Source organism: Panthera tigris, chromosome B3, assembly GCF_018350195.1.
Source record: "Panthera tigris isolate Pti1 chromosome B3, P.tigris_Pti1_mat1.1, whole genome shotgun sequence".
Classification (NCBI taxonomy): Eukaryota; Metazoa; Chordata; class Mammalia; order Carnivora; family Felidae; genus Panthera; species Panthera tigris.
The window spans coordinates 93,060,219-93,085,366 of NC_056665.1; the positions used below are offsets into that span (position 1 = coordinate 93,060,219).

General features: G+C 37.5%; 1 protein-coding gene across 5 annotated transcripts in view; it reads left to right on the top strand.

Moving 5' to 3' along the window:
* Positions 1-1,459: 1,459 nt before the first annotated feature.
* The window catches only part of PRPF39 (pre-mRNA processing factor 39), a 38,666-nt gene continuing 14,977 nt past the window's right edge, over positions 1,460-25,148 (top strand). The window contains exons 1-4 of one of the 5 annotated variants that reach the window (XM_007097536.3): positions 1,460-1,588; positions 19,865-20,211; positions 20,682-20,807; positions 21,456-21,574. In XM_007097536.3, coding sequence (XP_007097598.1) covers positions 19,894-20,211; positions 20,682-20,807; positions 21,456-21,574 — 563 coding nt within the window. In that variant the 5' untranslated portion in view covers positions 1,460-1,588; positions 19,865-19,893. The other 4 variants (XM_007097540.2, XM_007097538.2, XM_042989632.1 and 1 more) reach the window with 4 other exon arrangements.

Here is a 25,148-nt window from a genome sequence, read left to right on the forward strand (position 1 = left end):
GGGGAAAAAAAACCAGTGGAGATTTTAAAGCAGGAGAGTGAGAGCAAGAGCACTGACTGGTTGGAAAGGTAAGAAGTAGAAAACTAGATAATGAATGTACGTATGTGATATGAATGAATGTACAGTGAATAAAGAATAAGTAGATAGATTTTTACAAAATGGCTATTGGAGGGGAATGCTATCTCAGAGCTAATCTTATTTACTGATGAAGAATTTGTAATAAGTTTAGGAAAGATTGGAAGAACCAGAAAAGGAGTGACGGCTTGGCACTCAGAAACACTGAATGACAGTGCTGGGGCAAATTCTGCCAGTCTTTCCAATATATTACTCCCTTAACTGTTCCTTCCCATAGTCAACATCTAAAGTTGCTGGTTAAAACCAGTAAAAAGTGTAGGTAGCTGCACTGAGAATCCAAAAGTTAGCTTGAATATTAAAAGTGCCAATGGAAAGGGAAAGGGAAAGTTGCAACACAGTTTTATGAAAGTGAAAGGTAGACATAAGAAGACTGATTTTTTAAAGTTTATTTTTGTATTTAAGTAATCTGTATCCCTAATGGGGGGCTTGAATTCAGCACCCGGAGACAGAGTCCCATGCTCCTCTGACTGAGACAGCCAGGTGCCACTGCTTTTCATATTTGGAAGCAAAGTTAGTATCAAGGGGATTTACGATTAACAGGGTTGTGCACAGGAAATGCCATCTTGCAAAGAAATATTTCTGGAATCAGATTCCAAAGGAGGAACTTGCAGTGCAATTATGGTACTGCTGAACCTTGAACAAGAGATTGCATGGTAGGTGGTGTGTGAACTCAGGAACCTTGTAACAGAAACAGGATAGAGGCCGGATTGGAAGAAAAATAAAAAAAACCCACCATTTTTTAAAGTGAGGATGGGAGTGTAATTCAAGAGGACTGCTAAGATTGTCAAGGCAAGAAGCCTTCATATTCGTCCAGAGGATAATCTTACACATCCTTTTAATGATCAGTTCCTCAAGCCCCTAACTTGTTTCCACCAGTTTCCTCTTTTTTTTTTTTTTTTTCTGTTTCCTCGTGAGGAGACCTGAGAGGACCCTGAATCCGTATCATCCTGAAGTATGGAGATTTAAGACTGAATTTCTGTTGATGTCTAGGGAGAGTGGTAAATTGTTGGGGAAAATCTTATACTTGTCCCAAAAGACAACATTTTTCTACAATATTTTTCTTTCCGGGGTGGGGTGGGGCGGTATCTGTGCTTAAGATCAAGAATTTAAAAGACCCTACACACCGTCTTCTAGCTTAGAAAGTCTCCACAGAGGGAAGAAAACAGCAGGAGCAGCTGCCCGGTCTTCGGTGACGGCGGGGCGTACACCAGGCGGAGACCGGGCGGGGCCGGGGCCCTAGGATCCCGCTGAGGGCGAGGCCTGCGCGCAGCACAACCACGTGACTCCTTCGCCCCTTGGGACACCGACGCATGCGCGCCGCGCTCTCGACGAGGCGGCTTTGGTGTTGGTGGCGGCTGCCGCGGTGGCTGTGGGACGGAGACGGTGGAAGTGCCATCCTCGGCTCGGTTGGCCCAGACTGCGGCTCATGGCCTTGAGTGGCATCCGTCATCAGGTCAGCTGGGGCGGGCGTCTTGGAATTGGCCTGGGGGGTGGGGTTGGTGATTCGAGGGACTGGAAGGGGCCTGCCTTGTTTCAGGCCGCACTGGGGTTGCGGCCTCCCTCTCCCGCCGTGTTTGAGGCCAGGCTTGGCCTGGCCTCGGCTCCCAGCTGTCCATTCCTTTCTCCTTCCCACCTGTTGGGTGGAGCAGTGGAAGGTTTCTTTTCTTAGTTAGACCAAACGCTTCTCTGACGAGTGCTTACGGAGCGCGGGGAAATGTGGGCCTCCACCTTGATATAGGAAGCGTTTTGGGGCTGAGTCTGAAGCCCTTGCTTCCTCAAGAGATGCAAACCAGTGTGCCGGGACAACCGGGAATGGAAGGGACTCAGTAGTAGCCGCTAGAGAATTGGGAGAATTCAAATTCTGTTAATTAAAGCTTGTAGGCGCCTTGTAGGGGCGCGCGCTGCGTGTTCTGACTAACACTAGTCACACTTCTAGGACCCTGAGTCACAGCACCTCAAATACCGGCCAGAGGTTTTGGCGGCACAGGATAGAAGCAGGAAAAGCAGCCATTGAAGATCTTAATAGGATCTCTTAAAGAAATCTATTTACAAATAATGTTTACCTTTTGTAGGCAGAGACCAACAGTGTGTTTTTCTCGCTTTGAAATTTAGTAAGTAGTACTGCTCTTTTTATCGATGATATTATAATACCATATTATTTTATGCCTATTTTTTAGTTTGGTGTTCATGTTGCCTTCTCTTTAAGGACTTCTTGTTATTTGGCAACTGATCCAATCTGTTCAGAAATACTTTAAACTTTTTTACAGCTGGAAAGGTTGAAGCTTACAGGGAAGCATGAAGCTCGTGTTGGAACTTAAGTGTTTTGTATGAAGCTCGTGTTGGAACTTAAGTGTTTTGTCTCTCTGGGAGCTTAAGTGGATTGAAAAAAAACAAACAACTGTCAGGTACCCCCCCTCCTTCCTCCCATTTATAACCTCATTCTAGAGTTGCAAAAGTTGGAACTTTCCACTGTTCAGCTTCTGGTAGGGATAAAGTGAACTAAAGGACTTCTACTAAAGAATACAGTTCTTAGACTCTGAACTCTGGAATAATTAGGTGTTGACCAAAGATGGCTAATTAGTAGATGGTATGAGATATTTGACATGAGAATTGAAAAGCAGAATTTTTTTTTTTTTTTTTTTTAGTGTCAGAGTATTTGGTAATATTTTTACTTGCTTACCTATAGTTGAGTAAGAAAAAGAATTTTATAAATCAAATGATAAAAGTGTGTGTGTGTGTGTGTGTGCACACGCCCGTGTTTTAATGATAAAGAACAGGGATACCTGGCTGGCTCAGTCAGTAGAGCATGGGACTATTGATGTCAGGGTTACGAGTTCGAGCTCCATGTTGGGTGTGGAGATTACTTAAAAATAAAATCTTAAAAACTAAATAAATAGAACAGAACCTTCTGTGGTATGTTAGTAAGTAATTCCACATAGAACATAGGATTTTCTGTGTATGCGAAAAATAGTCAAAGGAGATAGGAAGTAGTAGTAGTTCCAGTCAAATGGTGATTTTTTTTTTCAAAGACCTGAAGATGACGCAGACATTTATGTAAATATGTGTATATAAAGTTGAGTTTTTGGAACATACTAAGTGTTTAATATGTGGAAACTTAAAAAAGGTCTATCTGTGAACATTCTGTTTAGCCTCTGAAAGTCGTTGCCAAAACCAGTGGTTAGTCTCTTTTCTTAACAGCATTTGTTTTCAAATTGGCTTATCTGTGTTTGAGGAACAGAGTATCTGATTGTAAAGCTAGTTGATTTGCAGTACGCAAACTACTGACTTTTTAGTCCTTAGATTTTTTTTGTGTGTTGCTCTGTTTATGAAAAGAATAATAAACAGTATGATCTTGAGTGCCTATAGAGTTAAAAGAGAAGATATTAAATTAGACTTCCCATTCTTAGTTAAGTATGGGTTAAGTGATCCGCCAAAAAGACCTTTTAAATTTTAAGATGGCATGCTGAATTGTTAGTGAAATGTTTAATGTATGTTATAACTGAACTAAAAGTTCAATGTATGATAAAGAACTGTATTTATTTAATGTACTACACTGTCAGCTTATAATTTATCATGTTTTCTTTCGTGCTTATGAACTTTAGGTCTATCTAATAAGATTTTGTAAGAAAGTGCAATGTAGTAAAAAGGCATTGATTGGTTTGGTGAGTTGAGAAAAGGAGGAAAGTTTTGTTAGGCTCAGAAAACAGGGTGAGCCAAGGCTCAGACATGAAAAATATATTGGGCTTTGTAAATGGCAATGAGGAGGAATACTGTAGGATTCGTATGTTTGAAAAGTTATGTCACACACTTTTTCAACAGACATTTAATGTGCTGTTACATACCAGACACTGTTTTAGGTTCTAGGAACTCAGTACTGAACAAAACCAAGATCTCTGTTCTGCTGAATTTAACATTACAGTAATATTAATTTATCCATAGCCTTAGTGTAGCAGTGTTTTTCAATTTTTTGTGACTGAGACCTGTAATAATTTGTACATGTAATAGTGAATCCCAAAAAACAGTAGTTGCATTCTGTGTTTCGACAATAGGCCCTCAATATGTGCCTGAACTCTGATACTTTGTTTTCAATTCTATATTTTTCTATTAAAAAACAAACGAGAAGCTGATTCATGAGAAGCTGATTTGAAAAGCTGATTTGAAGCGGTCTAAAGTTTGATAAACATTACTTAAGAGGGGAGATAAAATAGGAGCACCTGGCTAGCTCAGTCAGTAAAGCATGCAACTCTTGATCTCCGGGTTGTGAGTTTGAGCCCCATGTTGGGTGTAGTGATTGCTTAAATAAACAAACTTTGGGGTGCCTGGGTGGCTCAGTTGGTTAAGCATCCAACTTTAGCTCAGGTCATGATCTCACGGTTTGGTTCGTGAGTTCTAGCCCTGTGTCGGGCTTTGTGCTGATAGCTCAGAGACTGGAACCTGCTGAGAGAGGGAGACACAGAATCCGAAGCAGGCTCCAGTCTCTGAGCTGTCAGCACAGATCCTGATGTGGGGCCCGAACTCACAAACTGCGAGATCATGACCTGAGCCGAAGTCAGACGCTTAACCAACTGAGCCACCCAGGTACCCCTAAAATTTTTTTCTATTTTATTTTTCATTTGCAAAAAAGAACAAGCTGGTCTGAAGCAGTCTACAGTTTGAAAAATGTTGGTCTATTGAGGGAGATAATGATTACTTAAACTATAGCAATACTACTGTGAGTAAAAAGAAGGGGATGGTTAATTCTTATGTTAGGGTATACCAAATAAGTAAATTATTTACCATGTTAGAGTGTAATACTATGAATAAAAGAAAAAAAAATAGGGGCACCTGGGCAGCTCGGTAGGTTCAGGTCACGATCTTGTGGTTTGTGAGTTCAAGCCCCATATCAGGCTCTCTGCTGTCAGCCTGTCAATGCAGAGAGTACTTCAGATCCTCTGTCCCCCCCCTCCTGCTTGCACTGTCTCAAAAATAAATAAATATTAAAAAAAAAGATTGAGGAAGGTAAAGGGAATCGTGTGCTGGGGATGGGAGCAAGTTACAATTTTAAATAGGGTTGTGCAGGTAGGTCTTATTGAGAAAGTGACCTTTCAACAAAGGAGGAGATAAGGAAGTTATCCATATGAGTATCTGGGAGAAGATAATGCTGGTAGAGGAAACAGCCACCTAAAAGGCTCTAAGGCTGGAGGATGTGGTCTGTTTCAGAGAAAACAAGATGTCATTTTGACTGGGGCTGAGTGAGGCCAAGGGTAGGAGAAGATGAGGTCAAAAGGACAGTGAGTCATTGCAAGGGCAGTGACTTTTACTCTGTGAGAGCAGTGGAGTGACATGGTCTTATTTATGTTTTAAAAAGAGTACTATCTGCTGTATTGAGAATGGACTGGGGATTGGGAGCTGATGGAATGCAGCAAAAGGGAAGAAGCGGGAGACCTGTAGAAGGTTATGGAAGACTGTCATAGTATTGTAGATGAGAGATGAGTGGTTTGAATGAAAATTATAAGAAGTGTGATGCTGAATATAAAAGATTCCGTAAAAAATTGGTTGGGTGTGAGGGAAAGAAGAGTCAAGCAAGGACGAGTCCCCGAGATTTTTGGCCTGAGCAACTGAAAGGAGGGATTTTCTGTCAGATGGAGAAGGAAATGGATAGAGCAGGTTTTGGGGGAGAGATCAGAAGTTCTTTTAAGGACATTTTATAATTTGAAATGACTGGATGGGAATTTGGGAGTTGGCACATAATTAGTATTTAAAACCATGTGAGATTGGGGAGTTAATGGAGGTAGGAGTAGATGACCAAGGGTTGAGTCCCGGGGCACTCTAAAAGATCACATAGAGGGGTGCCTGGGTGGCTCAGTCGGTCGAGTGTCCGACTTTGGCTAAGGTCATGATCTCGTGTTTCGTGACTGTGAGCCCCGCATTGAGCTGTGGGCAGACAGCTTGGAGCCTGGAGCCTGCTTCGGATTCTGTGTCTCCCTCTCTCTCTGCCCCTCCCCTGCTTGCACTCTGTCTCTCTCTCAAAAAAAAAAAAAAAAAAAAAAAAAAAAAATCACATAGAAGAGGAATACCCAATTTGCCTCAGGAGACTGGCACTCAGGTGAGAGAGTGATAGATAGTGAGGTAGGAAGAAGAGATGATGTGACTTGGAAGCCAAGTGAGAAAATATATCAGATGGGAGAGAACATTATCAGCCCAAGGAGAGTGTTGGTTGAGAAAAAGAGCTGAGGACAACATCTTGGGAGCTACCAATTCTTTTTTTTTTTTTTTTTTTTAATTTTTTAAATGTTTATTTATTTTTGAGACAATGTGAGAGACAGAGTGCAAGCAGTGGAGGGGCGGACAGAGAGAGACACAGGATCCGAAGCAGGCTCCAGGCTCTGAGCTGTCAGCACAGAGCCCGATGTGGGGCTCGAACTCATGAACTGTGAGATCATGACCTGAGCCAATGTTGGATGCTTAACCGATGTTGGACGCTTAACCGACTGAGCACTCAGGCGCCCCGGGTGCTACCAATTCTGATAGACTGTGAGAAGAAAAAATTTCTTCCAAATGGTAAGGGAGCAATCCAAGAAGGTAGGAGGAAAGCTAGGTAAATGCGATATGTCAGAAAAGGCAAGGAAAGAGAACCTTTCAAGTAGAAAGTCATCATTCCTGTTGGATGCTGTGAAGAGTGAATCAGAGAAAAACAAAACAAAAAAAAAAAAACAAGAGTAGATCAGAAAGATGAATTAGGAAGCATTCAAATGGATTTATACACAAGAAGATTGTGACCTTGGCAAATTTCAGAGTGGTAAGGAAACCAAATTACCAAGTGAATGGAGGTTACAGAAGTAGAGATAACAAGCTTAGACAACTTAGTTGACTTTGTCCTTAGAATAAAATCCAAATTTTAACATAGCTTATGCTTGATTACCCTTTGCTTTTTTTTTTTTTTTTTTTTTTTTTTTAGGTTTATTTAATTATTTTGAGAAGGAGAGGCAGAGAGAGAGGGAGAGAGAGAGAGAGAGAATATCCAAACAGTCACAGAGCCTGACATGGGGCTCGATCTCAGGAACCATGACATAATGACCTAAGCTGAAAGCAAGAGTCAGATGTCCCACAGACTGAAACACACCCAGGTGCCCCTACCCTTTGCTTGTTTTTAAGATAAGCTACATTGTAGTATATATGTTATAAATTATTATATAAAAGAAGAAAAACATTTACACATGTTGAATGCTAGTGGAATAGATTTAGTACACTGAGAAACTGATGAAGAGTAAAGATAATTTAAGAAGCAACATTCTTGAGAAGATGGGTGGGAGAAATGATCAGATCATGAGTTGTTCAGGGTATGACCTTTGGTAGGAGCAGAGATACTTAATCAGTTATGACCAAGGCAAGGAGGAGGACCAGTAATGATGGATTTCAGCCATTATAGGAGTGCTATAAAACAAATACTTTGAGAGGGGAAAAGAGGCAAGATTATAAATGAGGTGAGGGGGTTGGGAGGTTGGTATCATAATATATTTCTTGGAGGTGTAAAGAATTTTAAGAAGGAAATGGAGGATTAATGGAGATCTAATAGGATAAAGACTGACCACTGGTTGTGGCAAATAGCTCACTATGAGAAATTAGTATTTTTATTGGAGTGATATGGGCTGGACTGCATAGTGTACTAACAGATGGTTAAATTATTTCTAACTATAGAAATGTCACTTATTTTTAGGTATCTCTTTTATTGACTTTGTTAGTCTAAAACTTACAGGATTTATCATTATTTCTTTAAGAGAAAATTCTGCAAGTGTTAGTGTTAGGTTAAAATATGCTTAATTTTAAGGTTTATGCTATATGTTGGCATATTGAAATTTTAGAATATAATCCCAAAGAAATAGGTATTCAAAAATAAGTATTTACATGAGATTCACTGTGACATACTTAGTAAGTATTAGGAAGGACTCAAACCAGATTGAGGGATATTTAAGCAAATATGGACATAGGGTCCTTCTTGCTTAGCAGTCTTCTCTGAACATGCTAAATAAACACTTGTCTCAGAACGTGGCTCTTTCTGCTGCCTGGAATTTTCTTGCGTTGCATATCTGTATAATTGACTTTCCTACTACCTCATCTTCTCCTTTGTTTTGTTCTTAGTACTTAATGCCATGTACATACTGTAAACTTACTTTTTTTTTTTTTTTAAAGAGATGTCTGTATTATTCAACTAAGATGTCAGCTCCTTGTAAGGACTTTGTTTTGTTCAGTTAAATTTCCAGTACTAGAACAGTAGTATCTGACACACAGATGTTGCTTACTAAATTTTGAATGAATATTATTACACAGGGAAGTGATACTGGTTAGAAATTTTTTAAAAGTCCTAAATGGAGGGGATTCAGCATAATTTGTACACCTAATTTCAGTAAAATAAAAAAATAACATAAAAAAAGAAATAAAATTGTGTAAACCCTAAAGGACAAAGAACAGAAGAGCAAATCAGCATGAGAATTAACATCTTGGAAGAAACAGATGGACAGGATTTAACTGATGAGCTTAGGTTTTCATTTTTCTGCGTTTAGTTCTGTACTTGCACAAAGGGAAGTTAATAAAAAAAAGTAAGATGGATCCTCCCACAAAATTCCAGAGAGGCTCAGGAATTCCGGGTACCAAGCGCCTCTGAAGATGAGACTGCTGAATGGAGCTAAAAATTCGAGGGTTGGTTGAAAGTCTGGAGTAGGTTAGACCATAGATTTTCCTTCTCCATGTAGTATAGACAGCAAAAAAACTGATGCTAATTATTTGAAGAGGCTGGAACCAGAGAAGTGTTGACACAGGTGGTGGGAGGTGGGGCAAGGGTAAAGGGTCTTGATGCAAATGGGAAATGAATGAAAGCTTACATACTGAATGGTGACATCACTAGCCCTGTTTATTTTCTTTGCTCCCAGAATGCGTGTTGCCTTCTTTATAGATTTTTAAGTTGAAACATTCTTTTTTGGGAAAACTTAACACAAGGGAAGTGATGTAAAGCACTGACATTTAGTGAGCTCCCCCTCAATAGAATGCCATCCTGTGTGGAGCCTCACCAGTTTCCAAACTTGTATCTAGCTTCTGATTTTTTGTGATGCCTCACACTCCTTCAACAGCAGTTTGAAGACCACTCCACTTGGGAGAACAAAGCAAATATTCAAAAGACACTCAGAAGAGATAGTGCTGAGAACAGAAGAAAATTTAAAAGTGACAGAGAGAGAGAGCAGGAGATACTGCACTAGTGAAACAGGAATAGGAAACTACAAAATAGATTATTCAGAGAATTAAAAAAGGGAATTAAAATAAAAATCTAGTAAAAGTGATCTGAGGAGAATGGGGATGGGGATGAGGTAAATGAAGGAAAAGGTAAGAAAAGTAGAGAATCAGTCCAGGAGGTCTAACACCTGAGTAATGTGAGTTCAAAAAAAAGATAAAAGATAAAACCAAGTGGAGAAAATATCACTGAAATGATACATGTGGAACATAAGAATTGAATGATGTAAATATCTAGATTAAAGTAGGCCTCCGAAATAAATGCCAGCAGAATAAGTAGAAAAGAGTCACCTTGAGGCACATATCATTCTGGAATTTCGGAACACCTGGGATGAAGAGAGATGTTAAACACTGCCTTGGAGAAAAAACCAGGTCTCATATAGAGGAATTTTCTCAATAGGAGTACACTATGCTAGGAAACAATGGAAAGATTCCTTCAAAACTCCTTTTTTTTAATGTTTATTTTTGAGGTGGGGGGAGGGAGGGAGGGAGAGACAGAGAACGTGATCAGGAGAGGGGCAGAGAGAGACTGAGACACGGAATCCAAAGCAGGTTCCAGGCTCTGAGCTGTCAGTGCAGAACCTGATGCAAGGCTCAGACTCACAAACTGAGATCATGACCTGAGCCAAAGTCGGATGCTCAACCAACTGTGCCACCCAGACAGGCGCCCCCTTATCTATCTATCTATCTATCTATCTATCTATCTATCTATCTATCTAATCTTTATGCCCAGCATGGGGCTCAAACTCACGACCCCAACATCAAGAGTTGCCTCTTCTGACTGAGCCAGCCAAGCACCCCCCTTCAAAACTCTTTAAGAAACAATTATTTTCATTCTAGAATTTTATATTTAGACAATCTATCATTCAATTGTGAGAATTTTAGAATTGAAAAGTCTTAATTTTTTTACACCACATACCCTTTTTGAGAAAGTTATAGAAATAATTCTCTAAAAGAGGGAATAAGTCAAGAAAGAAAAAGGCTGTTATAAATGAGAAATAAGTGAAAGGAATTCCTTGGATCAAAATGAACAGACAAAACCTAGACCAGACAAGCTATTCTAGATTGCTGCAGATTAGATAGTTTTGGAAAGGATGTCTCCTGAAGGGAAAATGGACTTGATACTATAAGTATCAGGTTTTTTGTTTTGTTTTGTTTTGTTTTGTTTTTTAAGTAAACTGTGCCACACATGGGGCTCAATCAGACTCATGACCCTGAGATCAAGAGTCGTATGCTCTACCAACTGAGCCAGCCAGGCATCCCAAATGTCATTTTTTTTTTTTTTGAAGGACTTTTATAAGGCCTCTACAGGAGTTTGGAGTCATTTTTCAAAGACAGCCAAACTTGAAAATAATAAGGAAAGATTTAAAAAGGTAGAAGCAAGGAAATGTAATTATAGTATATAAGGTAGCTTGAAAAAAATGTTTACAGAGGCATGCTAATGTAAACCTGAATGTTGATTTAACTCCAAACTGATAGAAATTAGAGCATATGAGAGGGAAATTGTGAAGGTATGTTTGGTACAATAGTTAAACCCTAATCTTCTGTAAGATGGTAAAAAATGTCTAAAATTGAAAAATCAAGAAATAAGATAGATCTCCAGATAAACTCTATGTTGACTACTAGTTTTAATGAAGTCAAAGTCAACAGCTCTTTCCCTCCTAATACTTATGCAAAAAAATTTAAGTGCATTGTGAAGTTCTTTTTTCTTTTCTGTTATTTAAGAAAAATTTTTTGTATGTTTATTTTTGAAGGAGAGTCAGACAGAGAGTGAGCAGGGGAGGAGCAGAGAGAAAGGGAGACAATCCAAAGTGGGCTCCAGGCTTTGAGCTGTCAGCACAGAGTCCAACTCGGGGCTTGAAATTCACAAACCTGAGCCTGAGATCATGACCTGAGCCGAAGTCGGAGGTTAGGAAGGAAGGTTAGGATGCTTAACCGGCTGAGCCACCCAGGTGCCCCTCCTTTGTTATTTTAAAGTATAACATCTTAGGTTTAGATAAAACTTTCTAAGGAACTTGTTTGCCGTGATACTTTTCATTTATGTGAATTTATAGACCTCCACATGCTTTTATCTCATCTGATCTTAACAGCCCTGTGCAAGTAGTATAAAGTGTTTTAGAAGTGAGGAAAGTAAGAATGACCTAGGATCACATGCTTATATTAAGGGAGAGAAGTAGGACTTACTCCCCCTACTCTGTTTATTCTGATATTTACCATTTTATATCTTCTTATGATGAAAGAAAGATCTGGAAATTCTAATTCCTACTAGTCTTTTGTACTTTGTATTTCCTAATTTAGTTATAATTAAACTGTTGTCTTACCTTTTATTTAAAATTGTGATAAAAACCACATAACATAAAATTTACCTTAACTATTCTTAAGTGTATAGTTCAGTAGTGTTAAATATATTCACATGGTTATAAGCAAATTACTAGAACTTTTCATCTTAATCTGAAACTACACTCATTAAACAACTCCCCTTTCTCCCTCACTCCATTCCCTGGTAACTGCATTCTACTTTCTGTTTCTATGAATTTGGTTTGTGACTGGCTTACTTCACTTAGCATAATGTCCTCAAGGTTCATCCATATAGAATATGAAAGGATTTCCTCCATTTTAAAGGCTGAATAATATTTCATTGTATCTACCACATATTATTTATCTGTCAATGGACATTTGGTTTGCTTCCTTCTTTTGGCTGTTGCATATAGTGCTGCTAATGAACATGGATGTGCATATAGCTCTTTGGGTCCCTGCTTTTAGTTGGATATATACCAAGTGGGATTCTTAGGTCATATATAGTAGTTTTGTTATTACTTTTCTCAGGAAACTCCATACTATTTTTTATAGCAGTTGCATCATTTTACAATTCCACTAACAGTGTATGAGGATTCCAGTTTCTCCTCATCTTTACCAACACTTGTTATTTTCTGTTTTTTTTTTTAAGTTTATTTATTTAGTTTGAGTGAGAGTGTGCAGGAGGGGCAGAGAGAGAGGGAGAGAGAGAGAGAGAATCCCACACCCCATGAGATCATGACCTGAGCCAAAATGAAGAGTTGGACACCTAACCGACTGAGCTACCCAGGCACCCCTCTGTTTTTTTGATAGTAGTTATCATAACAGATGTGACGTAATACCTCATTGTGATTTTGTTTTGCATTTTTCTGATGATTTGTGATATTGAGCATCTTTTCTTATGCTTCCTGGCCATTTGCATATCATCTGTGGAGAAATGTCTATTGAAGTCCTTTGCCCTTTTTTTTTCTTAGAAAATTTTTTTTAATGTTTATTTTTGAGAGAGAGAGAGAGAGAGACAGACAGACAGACAGACAGACATACACACACCAAGAAGGGGAGGGGCAGAGAGAGAGAGAGGGAGATACAGAGTCCGAAGCAGGCTCCAAGCTGTCAGCACAGAGCCTGATGTGCGGCTCGAACTCACGAACTGCGATCATGACCTGAGCTGTAGTCAGATGCTCAACCGACTGAGCCACCCAGGTGCCCTGTCCTTTGCCCATTTTCAAATCAAGTTATTTTTTTTTTTTGCTGTTGTTACTGAGTTGTAGTTCTTTACATATCCTGGATATTAACCCCAATTGGATATAAGATTTGCAAATATTTCCTCCTATTTCTGTAGGTTGCCATTTCACTCTGTTGATTGTGTTCTTTGATCCACAAAAGTTGTAAAGTTTGCTGTAGCCTATTTGTCTGTTTTTACTTTTGTTCTCTTTGTTTTTGGTGTCATTTCCAAGAAATCATTGCCAAATTCAATGTAATGAAGATTCCCATACGTTTTATTTTAGAAGTTTTATATTTCTAGGTTTTACATTCAGGTTTTTAATCCATTTTGAGTTAATTTTTGTATATGGTATAAAGTAATGATCCAATTCCATTATTTTGCATGTGAATATCCAGTTTTCCCAGCACCACATGTTAAAGATACTGCCCTTTCTTCATGGAGTGATCTTAGTAGCCTTGTTGAATAAAACCACCCTGTGACCCAGCAATTGCACCATGAGGTATTTATCCAAAAGATACAAAAATACAGATCCGAAGGGGCACATGAACCCCGATGTTTTTAGCAGCATTATCAACAACAGCCAAATTATGGAAAGAGCCCAAATGTCCATTGACTGATGAATGGTTAAAGAGTGGGTGTGTGTGTGTGTGTGTGTGTGTGTGTAAACATACATACATATGTACATGTGTATAATGGAATATTACTCAGCCGTCAAAAATAATGAAATCTTGCCATTTGCAACGACATGGATGGAGCTAGAGTATATTATGTTAAGCAAAATAAGTCAGAGAAAAACAAATACCATATGACTGCACTCATATGTAGAACTTAAGAAAGAAAACAGATGCACATAGGGTAAGTTGGGGGAGGGTGGAGAGAGGGAGGCAAACCATAAGAGACTCTTAAATACAGAGAACAAAGACAGGGTTGTGGGAGGGGTGGTGGGTGGGGGATGGGCTAAAATGGGTGATGGGTATTAAGTGCTGGATGAGCTGATGAGCGCTGGATGTTACAGGTAAGTGATGAATCACTGAATTCTCTTGAAGCCAATATACTATATGTTAACTAACTAGAATTTAAATAAAAACTTAAAAAGAAAATCATTTATATATGCAAAAGTTTCTTTCTGGGCTCTTTGTTCTATTGGTGCGTTTGTTTTTATGCTAAAACCATGCTGTTGTCTTCTTCCTTTTGTTATTTTTTACCCCTTTGCGGTTTTGTTAATTGGAAGTTATTGTTGTTAAGAATAAAGTGAGACCAGTTAATTGCCACATTATGAAGAATGTGTTGGAATAACTTACTGAAAAATAACTTTAGTGTATTCTTTTGGCTATGTGATTTTTGGAGTAATCAGAAAAAATGATCTCCCTAAGGGTAAGGATGATGTTCTTAATCCTTCTTACAACACTTTAATTGCAGGGTGTGGAGTAATTGATAATGTCTGAAGATGCAGGGGTGTGGTAAATTTGCTGATTCCAGAAGAAACCATTTTGTTCCACTTAAGTGTGCTATTAGAGTAGGGCTGGTAGTAAATGACTCAATGTATCAGCCAACATTCTTTGTTTTTTTGAGTGGCTTTGAAATAAAAGGACACAAGTCAGTGACTGATTTACATATTAATCTTCAAATGTGTCTTTAAAGAAGGGGGGAAAAAGGAAAAAATAAATTGAGAACTTCTTTGCCTTTTTCTAGGCTTTCAAATGGCTTAAGCCTGGAAAAGCTTAGGACATTAAGCAGTAACTTATTTTTTCTGGTAGTGTAATACTGTACTTTGAATTCTCCTATACTATATACTGGTGAGATTGCTGCTTGTTTTATTTCTTCTCAGAATCCTCTGTAGACTTCATCTCTGTCTTTTCTTCTCAAATCCCTCTGGCTCTACCCTGCTTACCTGCTGCTTACCTTCCACTTTCCCCATAAAACCCTGTTCATTCTGGTCAGTTTCTCTTGTCTCTGAATCAGTCCTAAATTCTACCCGTTTGTCTGTCAAGAAAGATTATTCTATCAAGTCAAGTGGACTTTTCTTCTATTCTGGAGTAATTATTTTCCTATTATTCTAAAACTTACAGCTTTTCAAAGTTAAGACCACGTTCTGTATATCATGAGGCTCTTCTAGATGGCTGTAATTTTCAGTTGATTTCTCTAAACTTTGTTTCATTTGAAATTCTCTCTGTTTTGCCTGGTTTTTTGATCTCTCTCCCACTGAATTGATAAGAACTTTATCTTATACTTAGGTATGCTCTACCAGCAATGTAATATAGTACTGGATATACATCAGGCATTAAAAACTTTTTGTTTCCATCTGAATTCCCCCCTCATCTTTTTTTATTTTTTTCTTCTCTCTACTCTTCCCATCCCTTCCCACTTCTTTTTTAACATTCCTTAGATTTAGCTGATTATAGTTAATTCTTCCAGTGGCATTCAGCCTCAAAAAGTCTCCTGATTTAATATGTTAAATTTCTTTTTTGGGAAAAAATTTGCTTCATACTGTATTTTTAAATAATGTTTTAAACATGTATTAAAGTTTGGATTTCATATCTGTTTGACAATTGACCTTCTATACACATAAGCTAGTAAGAAGGCAAACTCACAGAAAATGTTTTACAATGAAGATCATATTTCCTTAGTTTACAAAGAACTTACATAAGCCAATAAGAATAAAAATTAGTAATGCAATAGAAAATGTGAATATAGGTTGTGAAAAGGCATTTAAGAAAAAAAGAAAAAAATAGAAATTGGGCTTTTTCATAGTTAAATGCAAATCACAATGAGGTACTACTTTTTTTTTTTAATCAGATAAACAAAAATTAAGTTTTATGGTACTTACAGCTGACAAGGGGAAATGGAGAAATGGCCATTCTAATGCATTGTTAGTGGGACTTCATTTGTCTGCAAGTAATAGAAATTGGGACTTCATTTGTCTGCAAATAATAGAAAACCTGTCTATTGATTAGGGACTTACTTTCTCGTACTGTGTGAAGTTGACATTGTGTTATTAGTAGCTTGATGATGTTAGGGTTGGCATTTGAGATTTTTTTTAAATTAAAATATTTATTTTGAGAGAGAGAGCAGAGGAGGGGCAGAGAGAGAGGAAGGGAGAGAATCCACACTATCAGCACAGAGCCTGACGTGGGGCTCGATACTCTGAACCATGAGATCATAACCTGAGCCAAAAATCAAGAGCTGGACACCTAACTGACTGAGCCACCCCGGTGCCCTTGGCATGTTTGAAAAAAAAAAATGTTTATTTAAGTAATCTCTATACCCAATGTGGGGCTCAAACTAAGAGTTGCACGCTCTTCCTACTGAGCCAGCAGGTGCCCCAGGGCTGGCTCTCTTAATTTTCCTGGCCAACCCCTAATTGACTGCTTCACGGACATAGGTTGTTTTAGATACGATAATGTTCAAGGTGAGAAGAAATTGGTAGAACCTACACTATTTGTGACTGTTCCGTTTAATCAGAAAAGCAGAATCTTTCCCAGGGCTCTGTAGCAGATGTTTTTTTCAGTCTCATGATTCCTTCCTTATATGGGATTAGGTATATTGCTACTTTGACCAAGAACAGTGTTTTATTAGGAAGATGGTGAGAGGGGATATTGGATTAGGCAACTAACAGTGTCTTGCCACATGGCTAATGCAATTTTTCTAGAGGTGAAATGTCAGCATCTTCTCAGATTTAGTATACACGTATTCTTTGATCCAGTGGTTCCATTGTTCAGAGTTTACCCATGAGTAAGTTTCTGTTCTTCTGAGTTACTTAGAGAACTTGGTAGAAGTACAACTTTCTGGGGCTGAGTCTGCATCTTAGAATCATTGGAGTTGGGACCAAGGAATCTGTATTTTAAAAAAATGGCCTACTAGGTGACTATTGCGTGGAGCTGCATTTGAGAATTTCTGTATAGACTGTAAGGAAACTCAGTTGTTTTTTTTAAGGTTTCATTTTAAATGTTTATTTATTTTGGAGAGAGAGAGTGTGTGTATGTATGTGTGCACATGAACTCGGGAGGAGCAGACAGAGAGATAGAGGATCCTAAGTGGGCTCTGTGCTGACAGCAGAGAGCCCAGTGCGGGGCTTGAATTCCACAAACCCTGAGATCATGACCTGAGCCGAAGTTGTACCTTAACCGACCGACTGAGCTACCCAGACACCCCCGGGAAACCCAGCTTTTTAAAGTAGACATTAAAAAAAAAGGCAGCCAGGCAGCCATTGGCATGCATAGCTGGCTTTTCTTAGAACGAAACAAAATGCCTCCTTTTTTCCTTTGCTTGAGCCAAATTATTGCAGATAAGCCAAAAGAAGTAATCATCAGCCCAGTTATATAGGGAGAACAGGTGTTAATATCAAATATTTTTATTGTGTTTCATTTTATTTGGTATAAATACCTGTGTGTCTCTGTGTTTTCATGTATATAGTATATACATAATGAACATCTTTCTATATCAATACAAATGTATGTATTTCCTTTTTAATTATTATTTTGTATAAATATGCCATTTACTAAAGCAATTCTGTTAGTACTTCCTTCTCTGGTTGCTGTTATACAGTGTTGTAATGAATGCTTTTGAACAAATAAATGTTTTTGTGTGATTATTTCTATAACATGAAATACACACAATTTCCATTTGGTACATTTTACTTGACTGTCCACCCAAGAGATATCTTTCTAATTGTTGTCAAGTTAATATCTCATTTTAATTTACATCCTTATTAGTAAAGATATGATGCTTTCATGTTTATTGGTCACTTTCATTTCTTTTTTTGAATTACTTAGAGTCTTAGTCATCTTTTTAATTATATTGTACTATATTAAGTAATTGTGTATTCTGAGCATATTTTAAGAGTAAATCAGTTTTATGGTCTGTTTAGTTTTGAGAATAATCCCTCACTTTAATAAATAAGACACATTTTATGATTTAATGATTCAGTTTCTATTTTAACTGTTAGTGAAAGGGATGAAGCCAGCTGTTAAAATCTATTGTGTTAATATTTTATAGGATAGGGGTGCCTGGGTCGCTCAGTTGGTTATGGGTCTGACTTTTGATACTGGCTCAGGTCATGAGATACCCCTGCGTCAGGCTCGGCGCAGAGTTTGGAGCCTGCTTTGGGATTCTCTCTGCGCCCCTTCCCAACTCGCTTGTGCATGTAAGCTCTCTCCTTCTCTTTCTCTCAAAATAAACATTAAAAAAATTTTATAGGATAAAAGAATAATCTCTTACTATTTTGTGCTCTTAATGAGATGATTAATTTATTATATTTCAAAAATGTTTATTTATGGGGGGTAGAGCATGAGCACGGGAGGTACAGACAGATGGGGGAGAGAGAATCCCAAACAGGCTCCATTTCTCAGCATGGAACCCATGCAGGGCTGGATATCACAAAACATGAGATCATGACCTGAGCCGAAATCAAAAGTTGGATGCTTAACTGAGACACCCAGGCACCCCTGAGATGATTTAATTTAAAAGACTTTATGCAGTTGCTATCCATAAATGTATTTTTAATAACTTTATTCATTAAAAAAATCACTTTAATTTTTTTAAATCTTATTTTGTATCTTCTGTAATAAAATCAAACCTAAGGGTACCTGGGTAGCTCAGCTGGTTAAGCATCTGATTCTTGGTTTCAGCTCAAGTTATGATCTCATAGTTTGTGGGATTGAGCCTTGTGTCGGGCTTTGCTCTGACAGCATGAAGTCTGCTTGAGATTCTCTCTTTCTACCTCTCACTGTGCTCCTCCCCTGCTCTTATGCATGCTCGTGTGCGTGCTTTCTCTCTCTCAAAATAAATTAAAAAAGTTAAACCTAGTTGCTAGCAGTTTTAAATTTATAAGTATGTGTGTTTTCTTTCTCCTTTCTAAAACTTTATCCTCAGGTAAGTAATGAACCTCTCTCTGAAACATTTATATCCAAGACCAGAATATGTTTTGTTAATTTTATTTTTTTAAAAATTTTTTTTTTAACGTTTATTTATTTTTGAGACAGAGAGAGACAGAGCATGAACAGGGGAGGGGCAGAGAGAGAGGGAGACACAGAATCAGAAGCAGGCTCCAGGCTCTGAGCCGTCAGCCCAGAGCCCGACGCGGGGCTCGAACCCACGGACCGTGAGATTGTGACCTGAGCTGAAGTTGGACGCTTAACCGACTGAGCCACCCAGGCGCCCCTGTTAATTTTATTTTTATCCTACAGAACAGATATTAAAGATATTTTGGTTTCCCAGGATTAATAGCAAGATAAATTTAGACATTGGGTTTTTTATTTTTAGCTAGCTAGGAAACATTGAATTCTAGATATGATTATTTTGAGGGAGCAGGCATAACACTCAATTATTGAAGAATGAATTAAATCCATCTTTACTTCACTTTTACTCAAGCACCCAGCAATAAAATGGCAACTTTTGGGGAAATTTAGATGTTATAGAAATTCATTTATAATATAGAAACTAGCCTGGAGCCTGCTTCAGATCCTGTGTTTCCCTCTCTCTCTGCCCCTCACCTACTTGCATTCTCTCTCAAAAATAGATAAACATTAATTTTTTATTTAATTTTTTATTTTTTTATATGTATAGAAACTAATAGGGCACCTGGGTCACTCATTTAAGCGTCTGACTCTTTCTTTCAGCTCAGGTCATGATCTCACGGTTTCAAGCCCCACATTGGACTCTGCGCCGGCAGCTGGGAGCCTGCTTGAGATTCTCTCTTCCTCTCTCTCTCTGCCCTTCCTCCACTTGTGCTGGCTCTGTCTCTCTCAAAATAAATAAATAAACTTAAAAAAATTTAAATACAGAAACTAATAAACTTGCTAATAATAACTTACAGGAGAGATCAGAATGAAATTACTATATTGCTTTAGTAACTAAATTACTATTGCTTTAGTAACTGCGGCTTTTAAAAGGTGATTTCGATGATGACAAATAAACATTTAGAAGATGTTCCTCTTTGTGTTTCCACAGATCATTAACTGAAGACAAAATAAGCAACTATGCAAAATTCTCACATGGAAGAGTACAGAAATTCTACTAATGGCAGCACAGGCAACAGTTCAGAGGTAGTGGTAGAACAGTCTGCTGATTTCAGTACTGAGATTATGAATGTTACGGAAATGGAACAGTCCCCTGATGGATCTCCTAATGTGAATACATCTACAGAAGAAAATGAAATAACAAATGTTGTGGACCTTCCAGTGACAGAAACGGAAGCAAATTTCCCTCCTGAATATGAAAAATTCTGGAAAACTGTAGAAAACAATCCTCAGGATTTTACAGGCTGGGTATATTTGCTTCAGTATGTAGAACAGGAGGTTAGTAACTATTTAAATGGGACTAGAGGGACAGGTTAATCAAGTAATACCTGATGAGGCTTTATTGTTTTGTAATTAAAGTTGCATCTTTTATAATTTTCAGATTAAGTTGAATAACATTGGATATGTACATTTTGGCTTCAAAGGATAACTTTCATAGCATTTGTATGTTATGGAAAGACAATATTAATAGACTCAAAGTCTGACATTTGTAAAAATTGGTGTGTGTGTGCATGCATGCATGTGTAGAATCACTGAATTAAAAGGTTACCTTTGAATACCTTGCTATTCAACAGAATTATGTCCTTTTGTTTCAAAGGATTAAGATTGTATATGCAGGAAAAAGAGATGTTGTGTGTGTGGTTTTTAAACCTGTCATTTATTTTGAGATATTACATTTGGAAGAAATAATAAATATTTTCTGACAGAAACCTCCAAGGTTTTTAAACACCTTGTTTTATTTTCATCAGAATCACTTGATGGCTGCCAGGAAAGCGTTTGACAAATTTTTCATACACTATCCGTATTGCTATGGTTACTGGAAAAAGTATGCAGACCTTGAAAAGCGGCATGACAACATTAAACAATCAGATGAGGTGCGTACATTACTGAATAAAATTGTCTCCATTAGGTACTGTAAGCCAAATAATAACAAAACAAAGACTTTTTTTTTTGGCTGGCAGTACCTACGATTTATGGTCAAACAATTTTATAGGGTATTTTATTTGCATTTGTCACTCTTGTGGCATTTGTAGCTAATATTTTCTCTCTTTGTTGGCAGGTGCGTTAAACCTCTACAGTTTGTCAAGCTTTGCAGTGCAAGCCTCTGTATTACACTGCAGCTTAACAAGTAGGGCAGGGCTTTTCTCTCACTTACATTTATTTCTCATTTTCCAAACAATATAGTTGGTTTGCTAGTCACATTTGCTACGTCTTATTGCATTTTTGGTCAGACGCTGTCATTGATGCTCTAATGGGTCTGTGCCCTATGGTCTGTAACCCAAAGCCTGCCCACACAACCCGGTCAGAATGCAGGGACTGCTGCGCTTTGAAGATCAAGACTCTGCACGTGGGGATCAGAACATTGCCATGTTCTATCCAACCTCCACCCAAATGGTAATGGTAGATTATTTAAACAAAATTCCAGTAATTAGTATTTCTAAGGTTCACCGGATAACACAGTGTTGCCTCTCTGTTAAGAAATAATTAAATATTTGAAGTACAGTTTGTTGTTTTCTTCTTAGGTGTATCGGCGGGGGCTTCAGGCAATACCTCTTAGTGTTGACCTATGGATACATTATATAAACTTCTTAAAAGAAACATTGGACCCTGGTGATCCTGAGACAAACAGCACAATAAGAGGGTATGGGAAAAATTGATATTCAAATGTATTCAAAGTAGGAATAAGTATTCTGATGTTGATAATAGAACTACTTATGAATGGTAAACTGAATGTTTAACATGTATTTCTTTTTCACTATTTAAAAAAATGATACATGTAATAAACTTAATGCATGAATATAAAAATTGCAAATAAAAATATCCTCCTTCATTTGACACCTCTGTTCCTTATGTCCCCAATCCCATTTCTTTTGTGGTTTATGAATTGTGTGTTCTTTAATACATACATAGATGTACATACATGTGTGCATTTTGTACATATATGATTTTTTAAAAAATATAACAGAATGCTTTGGAATCTCTCCCTACTGTATATTTTTAACCATTGCGTAAGTATTTTGTAGTGTCAAAGGTACTATCTTTTATTTGACCAAATCCTTATTCATAGGAAATAATCAGTGCTGTAGTAAACATGTCTGTACAAAGTCATTATTTATGTAGAGCATGCTAGAAATGGAATTTCTGTCAAAGAGAATCCAGGGCTAAGTTTTATCAAGTGTTATTTCAAAAGTGATATCATTTTTAAATTCCCACAGTATACATGAGTGGTCTTATTTCCCAAAGCTGTCCATGCCACTTCCAGTGGTAGCTCGTTATTTTAGTTTGTGTATCTCTAGATTGTTCATCCTAGTTTGTTGTTTTTTTCATATACTCGTATAAGCCATTTACTCACTGCCTGTTCATATCATTTGCTCATTTTACTTTTGGATTGTCTTTTTCTTACTGATTATAGGCATTTTAAAATGTGTTTTCTTTTTTTATCAAAGTATGTGCATATAGTTTAAAAAGTCAGTGTTAAACTGCTTAAGTGTTAAACCCCTGTTGAACTATTTTAGCTGTTTTTTCTGACATTTTCCCACATGTTTATAATAGCAATTCTTTACTGCTCTTTTCTGTCTCTTCAGTTCTTAAGATTCTGTGATGGTAGAGGAGAACTTTAGCTAATGTATACTCTGTTTTCCCTTTACTTATTTTCCACAATGGATAGGTTTCAAAGCCTTCTATTTTTCTTGGAGTTAATTACCCTTTCTTACATCTTCCTCTTTTTTCCCATTTGCTTAGTTTTTCTTTGAACATTTAAAATTTCCCACTCCCTCCCAACAGCTAATTTCAGTAGTCAGTACTAATACAGACTTTCCACGATGTACGAATGCTTTGTTAAGTCATTTTTTGAAGCTAAAAAAGTGTATATATCTAGTGTTATTCTACTTAATCTGAAAACTGTTAAAGTTATACTCAGAAATATAGAAATTCCATTTTTTACCCTTCCTCTTGGCGGGGTATTCTTCTTGGAACCTTCTTTTCTGTAGTCTGGATTAGTCTCTGTTTCTATCTATCGTACAGCAGTTATTTTGGAATTTCCTTCTTCTCCTAATTCTAGCATATGTCTTTACTTCTTTCCTGGGTTTCAGGCTCTATTTTTGAGAGTTTATTAGATGCTACTTTTTCTTGATTGATGTGTGCCTTTAGAGGAGTGTAACTTCTTGATAAAGGATGCTTGGGATGAAAAAAAAATTAAGATTTTGTATGCCTGAAACACTTAGTTGATGGTCCAATGGGGTATAGAACTTCGAGTTGGAAGTAATTTTTCCTTAGGGCTTTGAAGGCATCTCTCCATTCTCATATTGCTTCTGGTGTTGTTATTCAGAAGTATGATAATGCTCTTCTGGATTCCCTTTATATGACTTGTTTTTCCTCATGGAAGCTTATAAAATGATTTATCTTTGATAAAAATGCAGTTTTGTTTGTTTTTTTGTTTAAAGAGTAGATCTTTGTTTATTTACTTATTTTGAGAGAGTGTGAGCAGGGGAGGGGCAGAGTGAGAGGAAGAGAGATAATCCCAAGCAGGCTCTGTGCTACTAACACAGACATGGGCTTGATCTCATGAGCTGTGAGGTCATAACCTGAGCTGAAGTCAAGAGTCAGATGCTTAACCAACTGAGCCACCCAGGCGCCCCCAAAATACAGTTTTCTAATGATATGCTTTGGCGTGGGTTTTCTTTTTCTAATTCATTGTGTTTTACTTAGTGGGTCTTTTCAATCTAGGGTGCTCATGTCTTTCTGTTCTGAGAAATGTTATTATTAGGGTACCTGGCTGGCTTAGTCCATAGAACATGCAGCTCTCGATCTTGGGGTTGTGAGTTTAAGCTACATGTTGGGTGTAGAGTGTACTTAATAAAATTAAAATAAAACAAAATAATTAGTATTGTATTTATTTTTGTGTTGCTAATTTCCTTTCTATGTTTTTCTCTGTTTTAGTTGTTGGACATTGGATCTTGTTTTAGTCATTTAATTTTCTTATCTTTTACTTTTTTTCATGTCAGATATTGTTTGACTTTTTGAGGTATTTCTGTGACCCTTGTATTGGATTTTTAATATCTGCCATCAGTTTTTTAACGTCCAAGAATCTTTCTTGTTTGTTGTTCCGTTTTTTTTTTTTAAGTTTATTTTTGTGAGACAGCATGTGTATGCGAGCAGAGGAGGTACAGAGAGAGAAGGAGAGAGAATCTCAAGCAGGCCCCATGCTGACAGTGTGGGGCTCAATCCCATGAGGCATGAGATCATGACCTGAACCAAAATCAAGAGTCGGTTGCTTAACTGACTGAGCCACCCACGTGTCCCTCATTGTTCCTGTTCTTATAGTCTCCTATTCTTGTTATGTGGGTTAATGTATTTTTATTATTTTTTAAAAGGTATTAAGAAATGTTGATGTTTTCCTCTACTCCCAGCACTGTTTCCTCTAAAGTGTTTCTGTTTACTTGTTTTTGTCTCTTGACTTGTCTGATATCTGGATTTGTGTTCATGTGAAAGGTGTGATTTTAATAAATGGAATGTAAGCTCTGTGGGTCTTATTTGTGGGCTATTAGTTGGCCTGGCAAGCTTCACAGTAGCGTGATCAAGTGGCCACTCAGGTTTTTGTTGGGGGAATCCCAGTGTTGGTATTCTTATATCATACTCCTGTGTCAGGTGGTTTCTCATTTAAGGATCATCTGATCTGCCTGGAGAATGTATACCTAGCTCCTGAAATCCCATAGCTGGGCAGAAAAGAAGAGGGTTTAAGGTTTCTTACCATTCATTAAACAAATCTTGTAACATCCTGTCTTTAGTTCATTACCTTCTTATCATACTTCCTCTCCCAACTCCGCAACTTTTCTTAGTGTCTGGTGTGTTAATTTCCTGAATCATTTTGGGATTCTGCAGGGGCAGTAACATGTGTTTTACTGTCTTAAAAAGGTTAGATATAAACATACACATGTGCACGCACACACATACACACTCAATCCTTTATTACCTATCTTAACATATTCCCTCCAGTTTTAGCACATAACACATTCTTTAAAGTTTGTTTAGGATGTTTCTTTATCGTGTCTTTTTATCATTTTTTTCTTAATGTGGCTCAGTCTTTAATCTTTTGTTGGTGTCTGAGTTTTGTGCCTATCTTGTCAAGAATATATAAATCTGGTGTTTTCTTCTAATTTCTTAATAGTTTTTTGTTACCATTTATTCATCTAGCATTTAAATTTGTTATCTTTTTT